Source organism: Rhagoletis zephyria, unplaced genomic scaffold (assembly GCF_001687245.7).
Source record: "Rhagoletis zephyria isolate East Lansing unplaced genomic scaffold, Rhagoletis_zephyria_1.1 Rzeph_scaffold_03819, whole genome shotgun sequence".
Taxonomy (NCBI): Eukaryota; Metazoa; Arthropoda; class Insecta; order Diptera; family Tephritidae; genus Rhagoletis; species Rhagoletis zephyria.
This window is the reverse complement of record NW_016160902.1, coordinates 27,196-48,245: the sequence shown is the minus strand read 5'-3', so window position 1 is coordinate 48,245 and position 21,050 is coordinate 27,196. Positions and strand designations below refer to the sequence as shown.

Genomic DNA, 21,050 nt, shown 5'->3' with positions numbered 1-21,050 from the left:
TACCGTTATATGGGAAGTGGGCGTGGTTACAGTCCGATTTCACCCATACCAACCTAACTTGGATAAAAGAAAACCTACATACCAAATTTCGTTAAGATATCTCAAGTTTTGCTCGAGTTATCGTGTACACGGACGGACGGACAGACGGACGGACAGACAGACATGGCTTAATCGATTTCTCTATTCATTCTGAGCATTTATGTACACATTTGTCTATATCTATATCGATTCGTTTTGGCTGTTACAAACAACCGTTATGTGAACAAAATTAATATACCCTTGTGCACAAGTACGCTCGGGTATAAAAATGTAAAAATAACAGCTCGTGATCATATACCCGTAGTTGTGTGTAACGTATACGCCCCATAGCACCACATTTACACGACAGGCCTTAACTTAAAAGTCATATTATTTAAAAATAATTAAATGTTGGCGTGGAATATTTTTCTACTGTACTGTTGATGAATATATATGAATATGTTAATTTCGGTTAAGGCGTGGCGCACAGGGATCAAAATTCAGATTACTCTATGAAGACGTCTTAACCGACTCCAATCGGGACCAAAACTTGTATGTGATATCTGTGACCGTGGTATTACCAATTGAAGGGGTGAGACTGAAAAAAATCGCTCATTTCATATTTTAAGGACCACCCCAATGTATATATAATATGTCGCCTGTTGAAAATGCTAACAAGAGAAAAAACTGAATAGCGTCCAAATAAACCCATTCACATGTCCAGTTTAAAATGTTAAATTACCAAAAATTTATGTCCAACTTTTGAATGACCACAAATTTATGTCCCGTCCAATACATGGCAAAAAATGTTATGTCCAGTTATTAAATTACGTAAAACTTATGTATATTTATTGTTTACTTTAAAGAGTTCAAATAAACTGCTCACCTAAGATAGCTTGTGTCTCAAAAGTATCCATCCACATGTACGGTTTTAAGTGTTCAGTTTTTTATGTCCACTTATTGCAAACCAATATTTGCTGTCAATTTCATGTGCACAATTTTTAAATCATCAAAAATTTATGTCCAACAATTAAATGGACATAAATGTATGTCTGGCCATAAATTTATGTCCCACTTTTGAATGCCCATAAATTTATGTCCAGCTTTTACATATCCAAAAACGTATGCCCACTTATTAAATTACCAACAATTTATGTCCATTTTTATATTTGCAAGAGTTAAAAAAATCCGCAAACTTGTAAAGCTATGACCGCAAACGAATGTAATTTTCTAAAGCCAGCGACTACTAAAGGAATTTCAACATCCTTAAACAACTTGCACAAACTTAACTCGCACTCATGTGCACGCCACTATATGACAAACATACAGATTTACATATGTACATACAGATAGATATAAATTTATACATATAAGTATATTTGTGCATATGCATAGATAGTCGAATTTCATGATGGGCGTAGATGGAAAACATTTCCGCTAACATGCTTGTAGTTGACAGGCAGCAATTTTAAAGGACATGCATATGTAGTTATGTAGTAGTGTAGACTCCAAATGCATAGATACATAAATACTTAAGTGCCCAGATCCTTTTGATGCTTTGCTCACCTTGTGTTGCGGCTGGGGCGTGTCTGCGGCCAATGTGGCGGGGTGTAAGTGTAAGTGAAATATTCGCTTGTTGCGGTGGGGTATTAAGAAAATTAATTGTTTGTAAGCAAATTTGCACAAAGCTAAGGACCGAAAACGGACGACATACATTTCTAAAGCTATACAAGCATAAGCGCTGAGAATGTGTTGCAAAGTTCACAAAGTTGAAAATTTCAAATTGGCTAACGTTTAAAGAACTTTATAAGCTATTGTAAAATACCAGCACTTCGAGAAGGTCGAAGAGATCGAGGAGCTGGCATGTGAGCTGATGAAATTTCAAACAAATTATATACGCCAATTTCACCAGAAAATTCGTGTATAGAAGCTGGCAATGGTTAAACTTGGGAGGGTGAAATTGCGAAGATGAGCAACAACAACCTCCTCCTGGTGACTGGCGAGCGTCGCTGGCGGCTGCGTCGACTGTTGGCCAACAATGCAAGCAACATTGCGAGTATAAAATTAGTAATGATTTCCTGGCAATAATTGCTCTAAATGGTACCATCTCTTCGACTCAACAACAATGCAGCAAGCAAAGAGCGTGTGAGCGTGCAGGCAGCGGCAACGCTGGATGGGGGTAGATGCATAAAGATGATTATTGTAATAAAGACAACGAGCTGGATGGCTGGGTGTTGTCGGTTGAGTTGTCTAACGGTGTTGACAATTTTGTCGAAGATGCAAAACATTTCTGAAAGCCCTTGAGCAGTTGTACTCGTATGTAGTATATATGAACATTAGACTGCATCACCAAAAAAGTTGCTGTTTTTTTCGGGATTACAAAATCTATTATAATTTAGGACTTCTACCAAAATATTTCGGAAAAATATTAAGATTAACGTGGGCTGGACTGGTTTGAAAATACCTCTAAAAATGGAGTTTAAGCATAAAAAATATTCAAATTTTGTATCAACGGAATCATAATAATGAGAGTTTTGATGCTGTTTCTTAACTTTTTTCAAAAACTGGTTTAAGAAAAACTTGAATATTTGTATGCAAATTGTTTAAGCTTAAACTGTTTGGTCATCTGAGTTGATTTAAAAAGAATACTTAAAAACCTATTTCTATTAATAAAAAACTGAATTTTTGGATGTATTTTCAAATCGGTCCAGCTAACGTTAATGTTAATATTTTTCCGAAATATTTTGGAAGAAGTCTTAAGAGATAGTAGATTTTATAATTCCAGTGGAAAAATAGTACCGATTTTTTTTTTTTTTTGTATAGGGAGTGATGCAGTCTAATGTGCATGGTTATGTGTATTCATATGGTTATAATGTACTTTATAAATGCAAATAAGTACATGAGAATTTTAATTGTTACAAATACTACTCTGATGTTGAGTTATTATTTGTATCTTTTCCTTGTGCTGAGATGAAAGGAAGAATCGTAATTGTGACAACAGATTTGCGTTATTCACTTATGGCAAAAGGAACGGATGTGTTGTCATGCTTCCGGGTATGCTCATTGCCTGGCTTAATGATATCAACAGCAAAATATATGCTTCTTGATTTTGCGCTGTAGTCGCCTAAGCGTTTCTTGTCGGTATGGTGGATCTCAACAATTTGTTATTGAAGAGCAATACCAAAAAATTAAAACATTACCAAACTCGTCGTAAAGGACTAAAATTTTATTTTACCCAGAGCATTTTATTGGGCTGAGAATTGGTCCCCAGTTTTATATTTATTGATCTTCGCGTATTGTACATTGCTCCGGAGTCTGCTATAAGACTCCTAGAACTGGGTTTATTGAACGAAATAACGGTGGGGTATAGTTAGCAGTAGTACCTCTACTTTTCCTTCCAACTTTAGAAAGGTAACTGATCTCCTCTACAGTCTCCTTTGAGTACTTCCATTTCCTTAAGCCGACTGCGCCGGGATATTTGATATCTCCGCTGCATGATTTATACATCAATGCCTCCAAAATGTAAAGCGAGCTCTCCTGGTACAAAGACGTATTTGCGATCGTCGAATACTGTCGATTTTTTTATCACTTCCTTGACTGTCGAGCGGACCAAAGTGTAGGCAGCACTCATGGATTATCGCCTTTTGTTAATACAGCCACTTATTTAGTTATATTTCTAGGTAAGGTAACTAGCTTGTGGAACGGTATTAAAATGGGCCCACTAATCCTACTGAATGCAGACACCCAATTCAACCTAACCTATTCCTGTGGCTCTAGCATCCTTCACAATAAAGTTTAGAACACTTTTGAATATCGTAAACAACCCATGGAGTGCAATGGGGTATAGTCGTTCTTCTTGCTATACACTTAGAGTTGCGCAGCTATACTCAATCCCGACTCTTGCGCCCTCTTTCGCGCACTTTGGGCAACGTTAGCAACCTCTGTGCGAAATGCGGTAACAAATCCGATTGGAACCTGGTGTCACGGCGTAAAGAGGGGGAGGGGAGCATCGGTGGGGTCATTCCGTTTGTTCGGTTTAAGGGCTCATTGAAGTCCGCAGCGTCTGTTCACCAGTAGGTGCGGCTGCATAAAGGCATCCGTGTTGAAGCAAGCGGCTCGCTATATAAGCGTTTAGCCGGTTGAAAAACATTCATTCCAGCAATGTGTTGGTCGCTCGGCTTGATGCCCGTCACGTAAAAACTTCAACCCAATGAAAAGAACAGAACAGCCTCGGACCACTTCCTCCTGCCCCCCAAATGTGAACGATCCTCGCAAATGGAACAGTGATAACTCTTGCCAACAGGTGCTACTTTGGGCTCGGTAGGCGTAGAAATGTGGAGGATGTCGAACAAAAATAAGAAGGTTTTTGGGGGCTTCCGAGAGAACTATTCTACGCAAAATCTGTGTACCGAAGAAGGAATAACATGACCTTTTTAACGACATGGACAACGAAAGCTAAGAGCGCCCACGACCAAAATGGAAGGACCAAGCGCGAAAGGATCTGTCTGCACTCGGAATGAACAACTATCGCAAATTTGCAAAGATGTGAGGCAATCGGTGAAGTTTTTTGGTATCGGCTCAGACCGGCAAACAGTTGTAGTGCCAAATAAGAAGAACAACATTTTGGTAATGAGGTAATTTTTGAGTTATTTAGGTAGGGTTCTGCATTGGCCTTAATCTAGGATAAAGCCTATACCCCAATACGGAAACTTTTGTTTTGAAAAAATGAAATATCTGTCGCTTGTGCTAATAAATACGTTTAGGTTCAGGAAGATTTTCATGCCTACACAAAATTGGTTTGTTTCCCCGGAGTGAATTGTTTTACAGCCGAGGTTGCTTAAAAATCCAAAAACCCTATACAAACATAAATATGTACATACATACATATGTCGATCGGTTCGAAATATTTTTAAAGTATAAATGCCTGGAAAGTTGTGTGTGCAAGCTCTTGTGAATTTTTTTAATTCCAATAAAAATATAACAGCTTGTCAATATAGAAACATACACACATATTTACATGAGCAAGGAAGCCAGTATGAATAATGTAAACATGTTCATAATCCAACAACCCTATCTAGCCAGATATTATGAATAAACAATCGCCTGATACTAAACCTGTTAGTTACCAGCCAATTTATCAAACAAGCGTACATATATATACATATGTATGTACATTAGGGTGGTACAAAAATGCATGTTAAAAAGCAAAGTCGGAATTTTAATGCTCTCACTCCCTAGGATTAATCTATACCGAAAAATATACTCCTACTTTTTATATTGAAGTATTTGTATATGTATGTATTTTATATTGGAAAAAACCTTTCGTAGAAATGGTATCGAATTCGTGAAAATCAAAATTTTTCGGTCGGCAAACCTAGCTTCTTTTCAGGAGATTCCCAATAATAATACGCAATTGTTTATTAAACCATTTTTTCATAGTAACTATATTTTACAGTTCCGAAAAAAGCCTCAGAAAATGCAGTGGAAGACCAATAAAAATTGATTTTCAAGAATTCTCTACCATTTCTAGGAAAAGTATTGTTTTTTCCACCATATAAAATACTTGGAAACCTTTGAGCGCTTTGATTTCAAAAAAAAAAAGGGTATATTTTTTCCATATAGAGCAATCTTCGGGGAGTTAGAGCATTCAAGTTCCGACTTCACTTTTTTTTGGGCTACCCTAATGTGCACACTAGTGTTTTTGCCACAACTAAACCCAACGTACGCTTGCATGTGTGACCAATACGATTGTATACTTTTTTATGGATTTCAGTTTTTTTTTCCTGTCTCCTTTTTTTATCGCTCAATTTGCCGCCAGTCGCTCATGTCCTTCCGAGTGCATTAAATCCGAAAATAATTGCCATCTTTATGCCAACATGTTGGGCGCAGTTCGCGTTGCTGAGTCTAAGCGTCCTTTAATAAATCAAACACACACACACACACTCACGCACACGCCCATGTGTGGAGAAGTGTGGACACCACTGCCAAAGGTTCATTTAATGCGCATACAAAACTCAATTGATTCAATGACAAATAACAACAACTACATATATGTGTGTGTGAGCAAAAGGACATAGTATTAGAATGAAAAAACGGTGTGGTACTTGTAAGCGATTTACTGCTACTAATCGGTGCATTTAAAAATGTAACAACAAGCTGAAACCGCCAGCCAGCCGTTCATTTATCCTCCACCGGGCAGGGCAGTCGGTATATTTACATACATACATGCGAGTATGCGCTGGTTATGCGAAAAGCAATTGAATTGTTAGCGAAAGTGTGAGCGTGTATTATGTGATTTTTGATTTTTTCGCAAACAGATACTATCAATGACCAATTTAGCTAACAAACAGATTTTTGTCTACATACATATTTATTCACATACTATGTATCTAAATAGGTAAGTCCTCAAACGTATTAAAATCTCATCATATTGAGGATGTTGGGTGAAAAAAGGGACCAGCCACGATTGTGTGTTTTTTTTTTATTTTCACTAAATCCGTTTTTGTTAATTTCACATACAAATTGCCAATACGCGTTATCGCGCTTTGTTGTTATACGTTTTTTATTGCCATCATTATTGTCCATATTGAAGTAAAAGGGATTTCGCATGTATCTACCCGTAATTTTGTCGATTGATCATCAAACACGCTAACGAGGGGTGAAGTGTTGGCATACATATGCTCAGGCCATCGATGTTTATGTCAAATTTGTGCATGGCGTTGTTAGGTCAAGTTAGTAGATACAACAACAGAAACAATAGGGGCGTAAAGCAGTCATTTTAAAATTTCCCTTCATTTCTCTCCCCTGTTAAATGAATTTAAATTCGTAAATAAATGCATATGCATGTAAGTGTTTCGTGTCAAGGATGCGTATTCAAAAGAGCTTAAAGATAAGTTATTTGATTTGCAGTACTTGTAGATAGATAATCGTGTGCGACTATTTAAGGTTGAAAAAATTGTAGAGCTAGTATTGAAACGCAGTTCAGAGATGACTGATATGAGTATCAGGCGAACCATTTATACACATAACATCTAATCCAGTTCTAAAAGTTCCCAAAAAATCCATGTATAAACATCAAATTTCTTAAGCGACTTCTAAGACCTTGAATTCGTAAAAAATCTGTTAACGCTCCCATACTCCCATAGATCTAAAATTGTTAGTTAGACTCAATGTTGCCAGATTCGCAATTTTAATTACCTCCTAGTACAAAATATCGAAATTTCCTATTTGAACGAATAAATTAAGATTTATATTTCGCTTTATTACTACATCCTAGACTGTCAGTCTGTTTTTCGGAATTAGAGTAATTTTTAACATCTCTGCACAGGATTTGGAAGTAAGAATTTCCATCGCTGACTCAACGTTCTCATTGGAAGTCATTTCAAAGTCCTTTTTTAGATAGTTCCTCAAAAAGCACAGATCGCGGTTTTGTGTTCCTAAAAACTTTTCTGTCTGCTCTGAATGGTCTTATAGGGCAATTCTGGCAAAGGTAGTAAAAAGTCTTTCGTTATACATATATCATACATACTTAAATATCTAAATCTTTTTATCTCATTTGTCTGTAAGAAAACATTTTTCTGTAGACTTAATAAATAAATAAAAAAAAGACAAATGAAAGACAGATGGCGAGCTAGTTCGAAAGACTTTTGTTATTCTAGCACAAAAGTCTTAGAAAAAAAGCTCTCATTCACCACTCGTGGTGGAAAGCCACTTTGAGAGAAGGCTCTTGCATACCATTTAGCCCATTCCACCAACCGCAAAATACGAGTGGGTAAGGCACAGTCCTAGCACAAACGAGTTTTTTGCCCTTCTTTTTAATATACTTTTTTTCTCCAATTTTCTGCATTTGAAAAAGGATATATATATTTTTTGTTTAATTTTCAGAAACTTATTTTATGTACTTTTTTCATTTTTTTAATTTTTTTTAATGGTTTGGTTGTTACTGTTTTAAAAATAATATTTTTTTTAATTCAATTCATATTTTGAAACCGGTATTATTTTTGTTTTCGTTTTTAAATTATTTTTTTTAGTTACATTTTCTTTAAATTTTTTAGATTTTTTTGTGTAAGAAATAAAAGTATTTTTAAAATTTTACTTACTTTTTAAAAATTTATTTTATTTATTTTTTCTTTATTTCAATAAAGTTGTTTATACTTTTGTTGATTACATTTTCTTTTATTATTTAGAGTTTATTGTTTTAAGAAAAAAATATGTTTTATTTTATTTAATTTTTAGCATATTATTACATTTCTTTTTAATGTTTTTTTTTTTTAATTAAAATATTTTTAATCAAATCTAATTAAGTGTTATTGCCTGCTTTTTTAATATTTTTTTTCTATTGTAATTTAAATTTCTTTTATTTATTAATTTTTATTGTTTGAAAATGAAAAATATTCGTATATTTTAAAATTTAATTAAAGTAAAAACAAAAAAACTTGTTGCTAGAAGACGAACAGCATAACGCTAATGTAATCAGTAATTCAGTGGCATCTGAAGTCACTAAATTTGAGACTAGCAATAAGCGACTATTTTGGCGACTTGAGATGATTTGGGTCAGGGAAGCCAACTCGTGTGGAATTCCCCGATTTGCGGGAATTTCAGTTTTTAGCCACTCGAAACTTAAACTTTCTTATACTAGAATTGAGTTTTGTATCCCAAACTGCATACTCAAAATTTTTCTAGAAAATCTAATTAAAAAGCTCCAAATTTTTACGAAAGTTTGTTGAATTTGTTTTTTAAATATTGTGAAAACTTTTCAAAATTTGGTGGGACTAAAATTTTTTACACCACTGTATTTTTGTTAATATCATATGTAAATTATTTATTATTTATTTGTTAACTAACTTATTTATTATTTATTTATAAAAAGTTTGGTTTGGTTTATGAATATAAAGATTAATTGCACTTAAAAATCAAATAAACGGAAAATGCATAATTTTTTTTTGTAAATAAGAACATATGTATCTATGTGTGAGAAATTTTACGAAATTTCTGGCAAAATGGCGAATTACATTATTGAAATCGTGGAATTCTCAAAAATGAGCTGGCTACCCTGATTTGGATATTCAGTAGGAGTCACAATAAGTCACCAAAAATGTGTGGTGAAAACAAACAAAACCAGTCAACTGATAGCGTTTATGTATGCCTTTAGCTCAGGCTGTTCTAAAAGTCGAAATGGCCAAGTGATCGAAGCTTTAGACTACCGCTCGAGACATCCGGAATTTTATTTTTTTATTTTTTATTTATTTTTTATTTGGTTTTTTTCTTTTTCTTCTTGTTTAGTTTTATTTTTTTTACAATAATCTTTAGATTTTCATATTTTAAAAACAAAAGTTTCAGTGAATTTTTATGATATTAAAGTATTTTGGTTAATTTTCTAATAAGATTGTTGTTGAAAAAATACCTGTGTCCTCGCTAAATTCTCGCGTTTTTTGTTTTTAATAAAATGCAAAGCAATTCTATTTTCCTCCATATTTTTCTTTTTGTGACCTGCTCAGAGCTAGCTGACAAATTAGTGACTTTTCTTGAGACTAGAGACGTGAGACAGCTTACTGAATACCAAATTGTCTCAAAATTCATGTTCACCACCAAAAGTCACTATTTGTGACTAGCGACTGCTTACTGAATGCCAGGGTAAAATCTCCTCGTTAGCAGATCTTTCAATAAGTATTTCGAAAGATAGTAAAGAGCGTTCAAAATAGTTGCCAGTGGTGAGCTGAAAGACCGCTGCCAATCATGATAGTTAGAAGTCATGAAAGCAAGTCTGAACGCACTTGGAGTAATTTGATCGAAACTAAGTCATTTATGCTGTAATTTGAACACAATTTTAAACGCAGCTGAAAATTCGTTAACATTCTACGAAAAATCCCGAAAAGCAAGGAGAAAAGCAATTTAACAAATATTAAAAATTTTCGAAAAATCTCTAAAAAAATTCCCGACAAGGGAACGTTCTTGACATTAAATTTTGCTCTCATGTATAACTACATAAATCAAAACTGCAACGCGTTCACGGCCTCTGAAAATTATACACATGTAATACATTTTTTATATAATTTAAAAAAATTCATGAAATATCAACCGAATGGCACACCTTCATAAAAGCTTTTAAATCCTAAGTCTAAGTGTATGTGCAAAAAAATTTCCGGTAAAATCAATTCAAATCAATGACACTATTCACTAAATTCCGTACCTCAATTTAATCGCTTGGAAAATTCTCATTATGTCGAGGCCACGCACTGAGCGGCATTTCTGGACGGCTGAGCGGCATTTTTGTATGGCGTCGCTCAGCCGCTCGCCGCTTTGCCGCTCATTGCGTGACCTCGACCTTAGGCTACTATTATAATGGCTGCGAATTCGTATGACTTTTTTTTTGCGAAATCGTGGTACAGGTTGGTTACTTTGCTTGCAAGTAATTATAACGAAAACGGTCGTTATTCTTATTGGCCAACCAGTACCACGTTTGGGCAACAAAGAATTTCATACGAATTCGTACTATTGAGTTTTTGTACGAATTCGCATCCAATGTAACAGCAGCCTTAACAGCACATCGCAGCATTAACGAAAGGTAATGAGAAACGTAAAAAAATCGCACCCCTTTCTCGTTGACTGCACTTCATCATAGTATACTTGCAGGCGCATTTGCTGGCGCTTCCCACCCCAAAAACTTAATTCAATGACAACAAATGTTTTGTATACACAAAACGATTTAAAGTGTTTTAACGCTATTTATAAAATTTACTGCTGCACCAATTTGTTCTACCAGCAACCACGACAAAACACCAAATTGCCAGTAAATTAAATTCTCATCGGTCGAAATGGTAAGCTATCGACAATGGCAATGGATAAGCACAAAACCATGTACGGACATACATACATACATACACACATAAGAATCTAGCATAGCGGACGGCGCGTGCAGGATATATGTATGTAATTGGTTGTGCAGCAGCGGCGGCAACAACAGNAAGCACAAAACCATGTACGGACATACATACATACATACACACATAAGAATGTAGCATAGCGGACGGCGCGTGCAGGATATATGTAATTGGTTGTGCAGCAGCGGCGGCAACAACAATAAGTCGCTACTTGGCGGTATTCTTATGCAAATTACTCAAATAATCAAACACACACACACATACTAGAGATCACTACTACTCCCTTCAATAAAAGCCATGTAAATCGCCACAGTGACGACAACAATCCTTGATTCATTTTCATTTCAATGTGCAGTTCAACTCAGCACTCACACTCTCATTTGTAGGTACTATTACACACTCATGCACATCAATATGCTTGATTATTACAATTGTTGCAATTTTAATTTGCATAATCAGCAACATAATTGGCTGTCGTTGCTGCTGTTGCTACCATTTCATTCCATTCCATTGCCGGTGTACTCAATGCATCACATCCTTTTTCACTCATACATATTTAATTGCTGCTAATTGGCCTATTAATGTGAAAATTATGTTGCAAAAATAATAAACAAAAGTCATTTCGCAATTAAACATCAATATTTATCCAGTCAATTTGCACTCAACATTATTATAACCAATTAAATTGGAATTAATATAATAAGAGATTATTTACCTATGCACTCAAATGTGCAAATGGAATGGAATGGCATGTATATTACCAGCACTTCTAAATGAATGTTAAAAACACAGTTTTCCTATTCCAAATAATTATAAAGTTTGTTCTCTTTTATGACCTTTCGAAATCAGGGACCGAAATTAACTATTAAATATAAGGATTTATTATTTGTTCGAAAAAGAATAACACAGTTTCTGAACCAAACATCTATATCCCTATTTTATTCAGCGCCCTGAATGAGAATCCGAGGTTTGTTAATTTCCATCCATCGAGTTCATTTGGTGGTCAAATAACGAAATATTCATTGCATAAACCTGAAAATTCATATACGTATGTACATATATGGGGTTTTTCCTCGCTACACCCGAATAAGAGGTCCATTAACCTCCATAGTGTGTCATTTGAGGGTCAGATAGGGAAAACTTCATCGAATAAATATAAAAATTCATATACATACATAGGTTTTTGTTTTCGATGAATCCGAACATCGGGATCGCTTGATTCTTCAAGGTCATCTAGAGGTCATACCAAGGTCATTTCAAGATTCCTGGGTGAATATTATTATACAGATCATAACCGTTGCGGTACCTGTTGAAAACATCTTAACTCAACACTTGTCTTTCGTGTGCCGAACCATGTTGAAACAACATACATATGTATATGACATTTTTCATACAAAAACATAGAAATTATAAAAAAAAAACGTTTACAGAAATGTAGCACTTAGAATATCAGCTTGGAGTTGAGAGTAACTTTTCAGCGTGTTTTTCTGTTTATAATGAGTCAAGTTTTCTCAACTGGGCTACCCAAAGTTAATTTTTCGATTTTTTATATTTCATTGACCGATTTTGAAAGTTAACATGGTATGCATTATTTGGCACTAAAGATTTTGCGATAATTTTATTCTTTTGACGAGTTATTTGCAACAAATTTTTAAGCAGGCTTTTACACTTTTTGAAATATTTCAGCAACCATTTATTCGAATCTTAAGATTTTTTGACAGCAGCTAGGAGAACTAATTGGACAACAGAAATAAAGTGGTCAGTTTGTAAAATTTCGGTTCTTGTTTTATAAAAAAATCATATTTTTTAATACATTGAATTTTTTTACCAACATCTCATAGTATACCTATGAAAAGAATTCAAAAAGCATTATTTGCGCTGAACATTCAATTTTACTTTCACAAAAAAAAATAACTGTACATTTGAGTGACTTAAAGCTTTTTACCAAAAAAAAATTTACGAAGTTTAAAAAATATAATACAAATGAACTGAAAAGCTAAAAAAAATTATTTGATAATTCTTGATTTGATACTTAAGTTTGAAAATTTTATTTTTTGCTTTTTAGTTCATTTTTGTTATATTTTTTTAAACTTGAATAAAATCATACCTAAATAATTCTTCGGATATAAATTTTGACTTCTACGAAGCAAAATATATCAGCTCTAGTTTTTCAAATATTGGAGATTAAATTGTATATATACATAGATTTGAAGAAAACAAAACGGCATTGCTTTGCTCAGAAAAAAAATATATATAAAAAAAGTTTGTATATTTTTATTAAAAAAAATCTCATGGAATCACCCACCGCTAATAAAAAAGCATTGAAGAAATTTGTACCAGCTCTATCATCACGCCAAAACAAACGCGAGTATTCGATTAGAATTCCAAAAACGATTAAGAATGCTTCAATTCGCATCCTTTCGAACAAGCATAAACGCTTAAGTATCTCATCATCCACTTACAATCAAATTGACTCACGTGAACAGACAATTACACCATTAATACGCCCATTATAGGTTGTACATAATATTAAAAGTTCTAATTCGCTACAATCGTCATGGGAACATCTAAACGCAACTTGATATTAAAAAAATATATCTCAAACGAACAGATACATTTATGTATGTGCATATGTACACATATATATGTTAGAAAAAAGTAACCCCGCATTGCAGCTGCCAATGATAGTTGCAAAAATGCGCTAATCCGTAAGTAATTACAAAATCAGATAACAATTTTCTAGCTGCAGTAGCAAGCGAATATGTACATATGTATGTAGCTAGTGCATACAAATATACTACACATACATACATATACTAGACAATAAAATCGCAATTTGTTGTCTATTTATGTATTTACCTGTACACGTGCTTCACTCAAATCCAAACGCATCGCCAAATCTTCCCTTGTGAAAACGTCAGGGTATTGAGTCTTCTCGAAGGCGCGCTCCAATTGATGCAATTGAAATGTTGTAAATGTTGTGCGTGATCTGTAACGAATTGTGAATAAATAAAAGAAATCAAAGTTTTTGTTTTCAATTGTTCAAAATCAAATAAATAAACTTATTGAGTAAGCGAATTATGCGCAATGAATGAAAGAAGCCGCTTCCGCGATTTGCGCAGAAGTTACATTTAATGCCATTTCTTTTATTTTTTTTACATATTTTTGCTAGGCGGATTTAAATTTGGGGATAACAAATTGGCAGAAATAAACATTTTGCTTTACAGTGACGATGACTGATTTTATAGAAAGAGGGTAACATAACCTCCACTTAGTACATTTTTGGGGAATCCTACTTACGGTCCGGTTCGTACCGATCACAAGGAAGAAACCACGATTTGCTTAGAAAGGAATTTGCCATCGGAAAGATATTGTTGTGCAAATATAAAATACACTACATAAAAATTATTTTTAACCAAATAACCTGATAACCAGGCAAGCGTGAACAACCACATTGTTAATCGTTTATCATTTCCCTGCTGGAAAGCATAACTTTACTTTGGAAATGTCATTGGCTTTAAGATGTTTACGACTACAATAAATCATGGAAAGCTAGAAGAGTATTTTTTGGAAAAACCAACAATGAAACTAAGTACGTATGTATAAGTTTGACACATAAGTGCTTTATGGAAGTTGATTATCTAATTTCCAAAGTGAAAGTACAAAATATGTCGAATGTTCTGCAAGCCCGATTGGTCCGACTGCTCACAACTGGATGTGAGAACGATATCGGCAAGTCGTCGTCATTGGTCACAAAAGCAATTGGGGTTGTTTATTCGCAACTCAAATGAATTTCAGCATCATTTCATAACGGTCGACGAAGCATAGATCCACCACAAAATACCGTAAAGCAGCAATTGAGGAAGTCGGTACCACATGGATATGTTGACAGTTTTCTTATTGCCTTGACAAAAGGAGAAGTAATTAGCCGCAAATATTACTACATCAACTTTTCCTCGCTAAAATAAAAGCCTATTTTGAGAGCCTCGACATATAACTAAAACCCGGAACAAAGTATAGATATTCAAATCAAAGGAAATACATATTTGGAGCCGAAAAACAATCCCTCGTTCAAAGCATCACGTACTTATGACTCCCCTAACCAAAAAGCTTCATCAAAATAAGATATTTGAAAGTAACTATAAAGCTGCGTATCTTGGGGCTCCGGAAGAAAAGATCATTCGGGCATAAATCCATACTATACGCATCACGGCCTGAAATTAAATCGCTGCCTATCGAAGGCCTGGATTCATCAAAAACCATGCACGAAATTCCCCAGCCGCAGTAGCAGGCCTCAAGGAAGGGTTAAGTTCTTGGGGGGCTAGACTGTATTTACGGATGGATCAAATATGGAATTTGGGGTTGATGCAGAGGTTCTCATTGATTAATATAACCTAAAGCTATATTTTCACCTACTAAAATATCTTCTTAAATAGCCATGTGGCTATAATTTTCTCTGTTAGATCTTAACTAGTGGATGACTTTGGAAGAGAGCTGGGCTTTATTCCTGATCAATATGAAATTACCCTAATATGGTCCCCGGGCAAAGGGACATTTACGGAAAGGAAACAGCGGAAGAGCTAGTGATGTACCGCTTACCCACTGAGTGTGCCTCACGCGGTAGACATGGGTGCCTCACTTAGGGAGAACGAGGGCAGAATTACCGAAATTTATTCTTCGAAGGCTAGACAGAGATGGAACGCTATAAGATCGTATAGGATTACTCGGAAATTCTGGGTGTCCTACGAACCACTTAAAATCAGCGCTCTTTTAGGAATGAGCAAAGAAAATAACCACAATCTCACGGCAGCCTGAACGCGGCACTGGCCCTTTGGTGTACATGCCAAAAGACTTGACTTGCCATTCAATAGGTTGTGCCGCAGCTGCGAAAATGCTCAGCCCCCGCAAGGATGACTCAGCAAACCATTCCTGCAGAATATTTCAGAGTGTAGCCAACTCTCTCTGTATGGCGTACTGAAATTCATCAATGCCGCCAAATTTCTGTAGGTTGCACGAGTTGTGGAATCAAAATGGCAAAACTTGCCAATAACTAACTGCCATCCCTAAATTGGCGCGTCAAGCGCCAAGCAACTGTCAAAAATCCTCATGCCCATACAATTTGTATGAAGCATCCCACAATAACGCGGCGCTAACGCCGAGCAAATGGAATTTTCATTTTTGACAGGGCGTTACGTGCTGAAGTTGGATGCAGAAGACGAAGAGAAAGAGAACGGACAAAGAAGTGAAAAAGGAAACGAGAATAAAAACGAGAGGACATGAGAAAACGTCAAAATTGACGACGCGTTGATTTGGGTATAGCGCGCGATGACACTCGTTGACAATGGATAACGCAACGCTTAGCGCTCCAATTTAGGGACGGCAGTTAGATGTACGGTACACTACCATCAAAGCAGACTGAAACACACAACCCAGATTGTGAAAGAATTAGAGATGATAGGTGGGGTCCTTCTTCTTCTTCCAGATGAATATTGATATCAAAAAAAAAAAGGAGAAGGGAAGGAAAGTCGCGTATCTGGTCAAGAAGAGCTTTCAAAATTGTTTGGCCGGGTGATAGCTCATCATTTCTGGAATTCTCTTCCGTTGCCAACCAAGCGTTTGTGCAAGCGGAAGGCAAGAGTCGCACGGTAAAGAAAATAATGGTCTCAGTATCGGAATCGGATATGCAAGGTCGTTCTAACTGCCAGCATGCTGGACCTCAAACGTCGGATGAAACCCAATTGTTTGTCTCGACGACTTAAGAAAGAGTGACTGCAGAGGCTATTCTGGTTGAGATATATTCAGACAAAGGTAAATTTTCGTTGCCCAAGGTGCAGTTACATATAGAAGGCTATTGATAATGGTATCATGAAGATAAAATGGGACAAATACAATTAGCTTTTTCGGGTGTGGCAGACTAAATCAATAGATTTCGAGTGTAGCTGACTAAAACGATAGCGGATGGAAGCAGTGGCAGAAACGAAACGAGTTTCTACGAAGTATCATTATCCAGAGCGAATGACTGAATACAAGCAAATGGGGTATTTATTCATTTATCAGAGGTGGACCGACTTCAAACAGTGTAATAGACCCTTTTCTGGGGGTTGGCATTAACGCAGGCTCGTTAGAAGTCCATCGAAGTATGTTGAATCGGGTACCACTGAAGCCAGGATAAGCGGAAAACTTACAGCATTTTTAAAGCTTTCAACATCTTGAAGACCTCAAGTCCCAAAGAAAGTATTCGATTCGTCTTATCTTCTTATGTGCCGCTGCTAAAGTCAAACGGCGTAGAGTTCAAAACAAAAACTTACCATTTCAGAGATCACATAGCGAGATCTTGTTTTAAAGTTTTAAGAGTCAAGCAGCTTTTGCTGTGGATGAGGATTGCATACTGGTACCAAATGAATAAAATGTTAAAGAAGGAAATGAGAATAAAGAAAAAATAAATTAATAACCTACAGAGGCATTACCTGATCCTGGTTTCTACCCATTATTGCTTTACAAAAGGTTCTGAAACACGAATAAATTATGAGGTGGCAGAAAACGCGATTTGAACAAAAGCTAGGAAGAGGAGGGATGTTAATCTATGTAAAGAAAAGACTACAGGATGCGGCAGAAACATATGTACATCTACATACGTATGTTTTTAAAACTGGGTACAATCTTACTGTGTCTGAAAACCCGATCGAACTAAAGGTCATGAAGCGCTAACGATAACAATAAAAAATTCTAGGCTTTGGAGTATAATCTTACCTTCGAACTTTTCGCGGTCTTTCCATATCACCCAAATCATGTCCGTTATTCAAGCTATTCGAAAAATCATCATCATTGTCAACATCGAGGCCATTGTCCATATTAGTGGGCGATTCGTCGCGTTGAGCCAATTGATGATTATGATGCAATGAGCTCATATTAATGTTGTTATTGTTGTTGTTGTTGTTACTACCATTGCTGCCATTACTAGAGTTATTACTCAGATTGTGGTGGCTATTTAAATTGTTATTGTTGTTATGCAGAGCATGCAGCTGATGGTTGTTTAACGAATCTGTGGAATCTGAAATAGAAAATGAGGCAGAGAATTGTTAGCCAAACAAACTAGTAATAGCAAATCGGATAATAGATTTAAGTTTCTTGAAGGCTAGCTTGCTAAACTCGAATGATTCTGACAGAATTTTAAGTGCATTTTAAGAAAGATATTTGGGTTACATACCTACATACATAAATTTATGCAAGTAGGCATACATGCATCACCTCACCAACCCACTTTTCCGCCCATTTTCAAGCTCAACATACTCGTATACGAGTATAAACAAACAATTTGCAACCCGACTTCTCAACGCCACTAAACAATTGAAAATTTCTTGTTCAAATACTTAACGAAATAATTTCCAAACAAAAGCAACAACAAACCAGTTGAATGACTTTGCTATTCACCTCCTTGCTCGCATTCGCATTCAGAATTTGTGTGCTTTTTTATTTTATTCATTCTTTTTTGCCAATTGTGTACTGCTTACGCTGCTTGCTGCCACTTTAATTCCCTCTGCTTCTATTACTATACACTCGTATATCTTTGTATTCTGCTTGATCCTGCGAATTGCGTAGCGTACGAGTATTTGCTGCTCTTCGGCTGCTGTTCGGTGTTCAGTGCAAAATACAAAATCAATAAATCAAAAGAATTTTTTCGGCAAACACACACAATTGCCAAGTGTGTAAACAATGGGTTAAAATATTGCAAAATCAATTCACTAAAACAAAAAAAAAAAACTTTATTCGATGCCTTGTTGCCTCAATTCAATTGAGTTTCAATTCGGCGGCATTTCAATTGAATTAATTTCAAAGAAAAGTCCATTGAAGTGTTTAAGCGTTTTAGCTAAATGCATGCATACAAACATATGTGTGTGTGTGTAATAGAGATGCAAGATCGAAATAAAAAAAAAATCGATTTTTTAATCGAATCGAATCGAAATAGAAATAATCGATCCAGGAAGAAATCGTCAAAAAATAAATCGATTCTCCAAGATCGATTGATATATTTTACTTAATTTTTATACAGAGCAATCTGACCAATACTGAAACTACAAACATGTGTTTCAATATCTACATTTATCCAAAAGTTATCAGGTAGCTAACAATCCGTAAATGACTATAAAAAAAAACTGTATGATAAGGTTTTTCTGTATTAAGCCAACGATATGAGTATTCGTAGACGCACTTAATTTTTTTGAAATTTTGTTTTTTTAACACAAAAAAATTAAATTTTTCTTCAAAATTAAGTGGTATTTTAAAAAAGTGTATTATACATACACTAGCCTAATAAAGCTTATGTAAACAGATTTAATTTTTTTTGTTTTAAATTGCTTTGTTTTTTCTATCTCTTAGTCTCACCCCTTAATTACCCTTGTTAGAAAAACATTCACGAATTTAGTTTTATAGGCCATCGAATTACCCACAACTTTACATAGAGTTTCCCTGATGAGCCCTGCAGTCGAAGAAGAAAGAGAAGCAGGTCATTGAGTTCTTTGTGCTTTGCTTTCTCAAGTTGGAAAGGTGGGAGTTTCCAGACCTACATTTTTTGTACTAGCCTCAAATTCAATTTTCTTAAAAATTTTGTAGATTTTCTAGGGCAAACCGTACATAAATAAATATGCATCAATTGATGAAAAATCGAATGTCGATACTCGATTATTTTTATCAATTCACGCATCGAATCGGAACTAATAAATCGACAAATAATCGAATCGAAAGGGCTCGATTAATAGATCTTCGATTTAATCGATTTAAAAACGGCATCCCTAGCGTGTAAGCATCTACATAGAAAAGCGTTTGTTTGTGTGCGTGTAAAGAGAATATAGAATTTATATTTGTATGTATACTTATGAGCTTTGAGCAGCAATTTCCTGCGCTGCAAATGCCGCCAATTTTAAAATTCACCCAAGTGCAAATTAAACTTTGTCCCAAGCCCTAAGGAGTTTACTTTGCGTTCGTCCTTTAGACTTACATATATGGTTTCGTAAATTTGTGTGATACGTGGTTCTGACACCCCGACGTAATTAGAAGATTTTCCTTTACTGACTGAGACTTTAGGTGCTCATACTGCACAGTATCGCCTTTTGGTATGTGAAAAAAATTTCACAGAATACTCCTGAGAGCTTAACCAAAGTTTTCGGTTGTCTTAATTTCTGCAGCTGCACGGTGAACTAACAGAAATAAATAGTAAGCAACGGAGCTGTAAGATGGCTGGCAAATGAGTTCTTCCCTTGACCTGCGTGCAGTTGCTATCTTTTCTGCTGTTAGGGAGCGATAAAACCATCTGGATGTTAGAGATCCACATCAAGGATAATCTAGGACATGCACTAAATGAGTTCATTGAAAGCCGGTCGCCACATATCTAGTTAAGGTATGGGTGTCCGGCAACAAAAAATTAGTAGGACATGGTGTATGAACTGGCAAGAAAAGGAGCCTCCTTACCTGCGATGAGTGTCGCGGATATTCCGCTATCATCTTGCAAACTTTTTCTGAGAAATAACTTAATCGAACCTATATGTAAATAGAATATGGTCTGTAAAGCCTACATGTAGGATAGCACAACTGCTCGGCGTTAAACGAGCGACGAGGCAACAGACTAGGACTAGAGTGGAATGGTTTCTGTCGTAGCTGCGGCGATGTAGAGGAATTCGAGAGTAGAGAACATTACCTTCATATGACACTGCCTCCCATTGGCGATTTTCCACTAACATTCGTTTCAACGTCTCTTTCTGAGTTCAGCAATGTTGTGACCTTCTTCAGAACAATAACCCGGCCGAAATTTCTCTAGAAAAGGCCCTAATACCATCTAGAGCATGGCTAGGTTTCCGTAACAGAGATTTTCTCGACTGTGCCAAAATAGGCGCTGGCATGGAAATCCCTTCTACAGATAATCTTCTTAGAGCCTAGACTGGCTGCATAATAATAGTTTCCCTTTGAGATAATCACTTTTAGTGCTGGGAATAATTCCTTAACTGAGGTACTTTTTAGCAGTGCCTGGACTGAAATCCTACCTGGAGTAATCAATCCTGTTGCTGGCAATTTTTTATTTTTTTTTGACAAGGGCAATTGACAGTCTTACAACTCCGAAGCTAACCTTTCTGCACCAGAGGTTAGACGAGCTAAAGCATA

The 21,050-nt window shown here is 35.6% G+C and overlaps 1 protein-coding gene across 1 annotated transcript in view; it reads right to left on the bottom strand.

Moving 5' to 3' along the window:
- Positions 1 to 21,050, bottom strand: part of hbn (aristaless related homeobox homeobrain) — a 37,209-nt gene that overhangs the window by 3,849 nt on the left and 12,310 nt on the right. Inside the window, exons 2-3 of the mRNA XM_017624890.1 lie at positions 17,649 to 17,949; positions 13,758 to 13,887 (exon numbers count right to left, since the gene is read on the bottom strand). Of these exons, the coding sequence (XP_017480379.1) occupies positions 13,758 to 13,887; positions 17,649 to 17,949 (431 nt within the window). The remainder of the gene's footprint in view (positions 1 to 13,757; positions 13,888 to 17,648; positions 17,950 to 21,050) is intronic.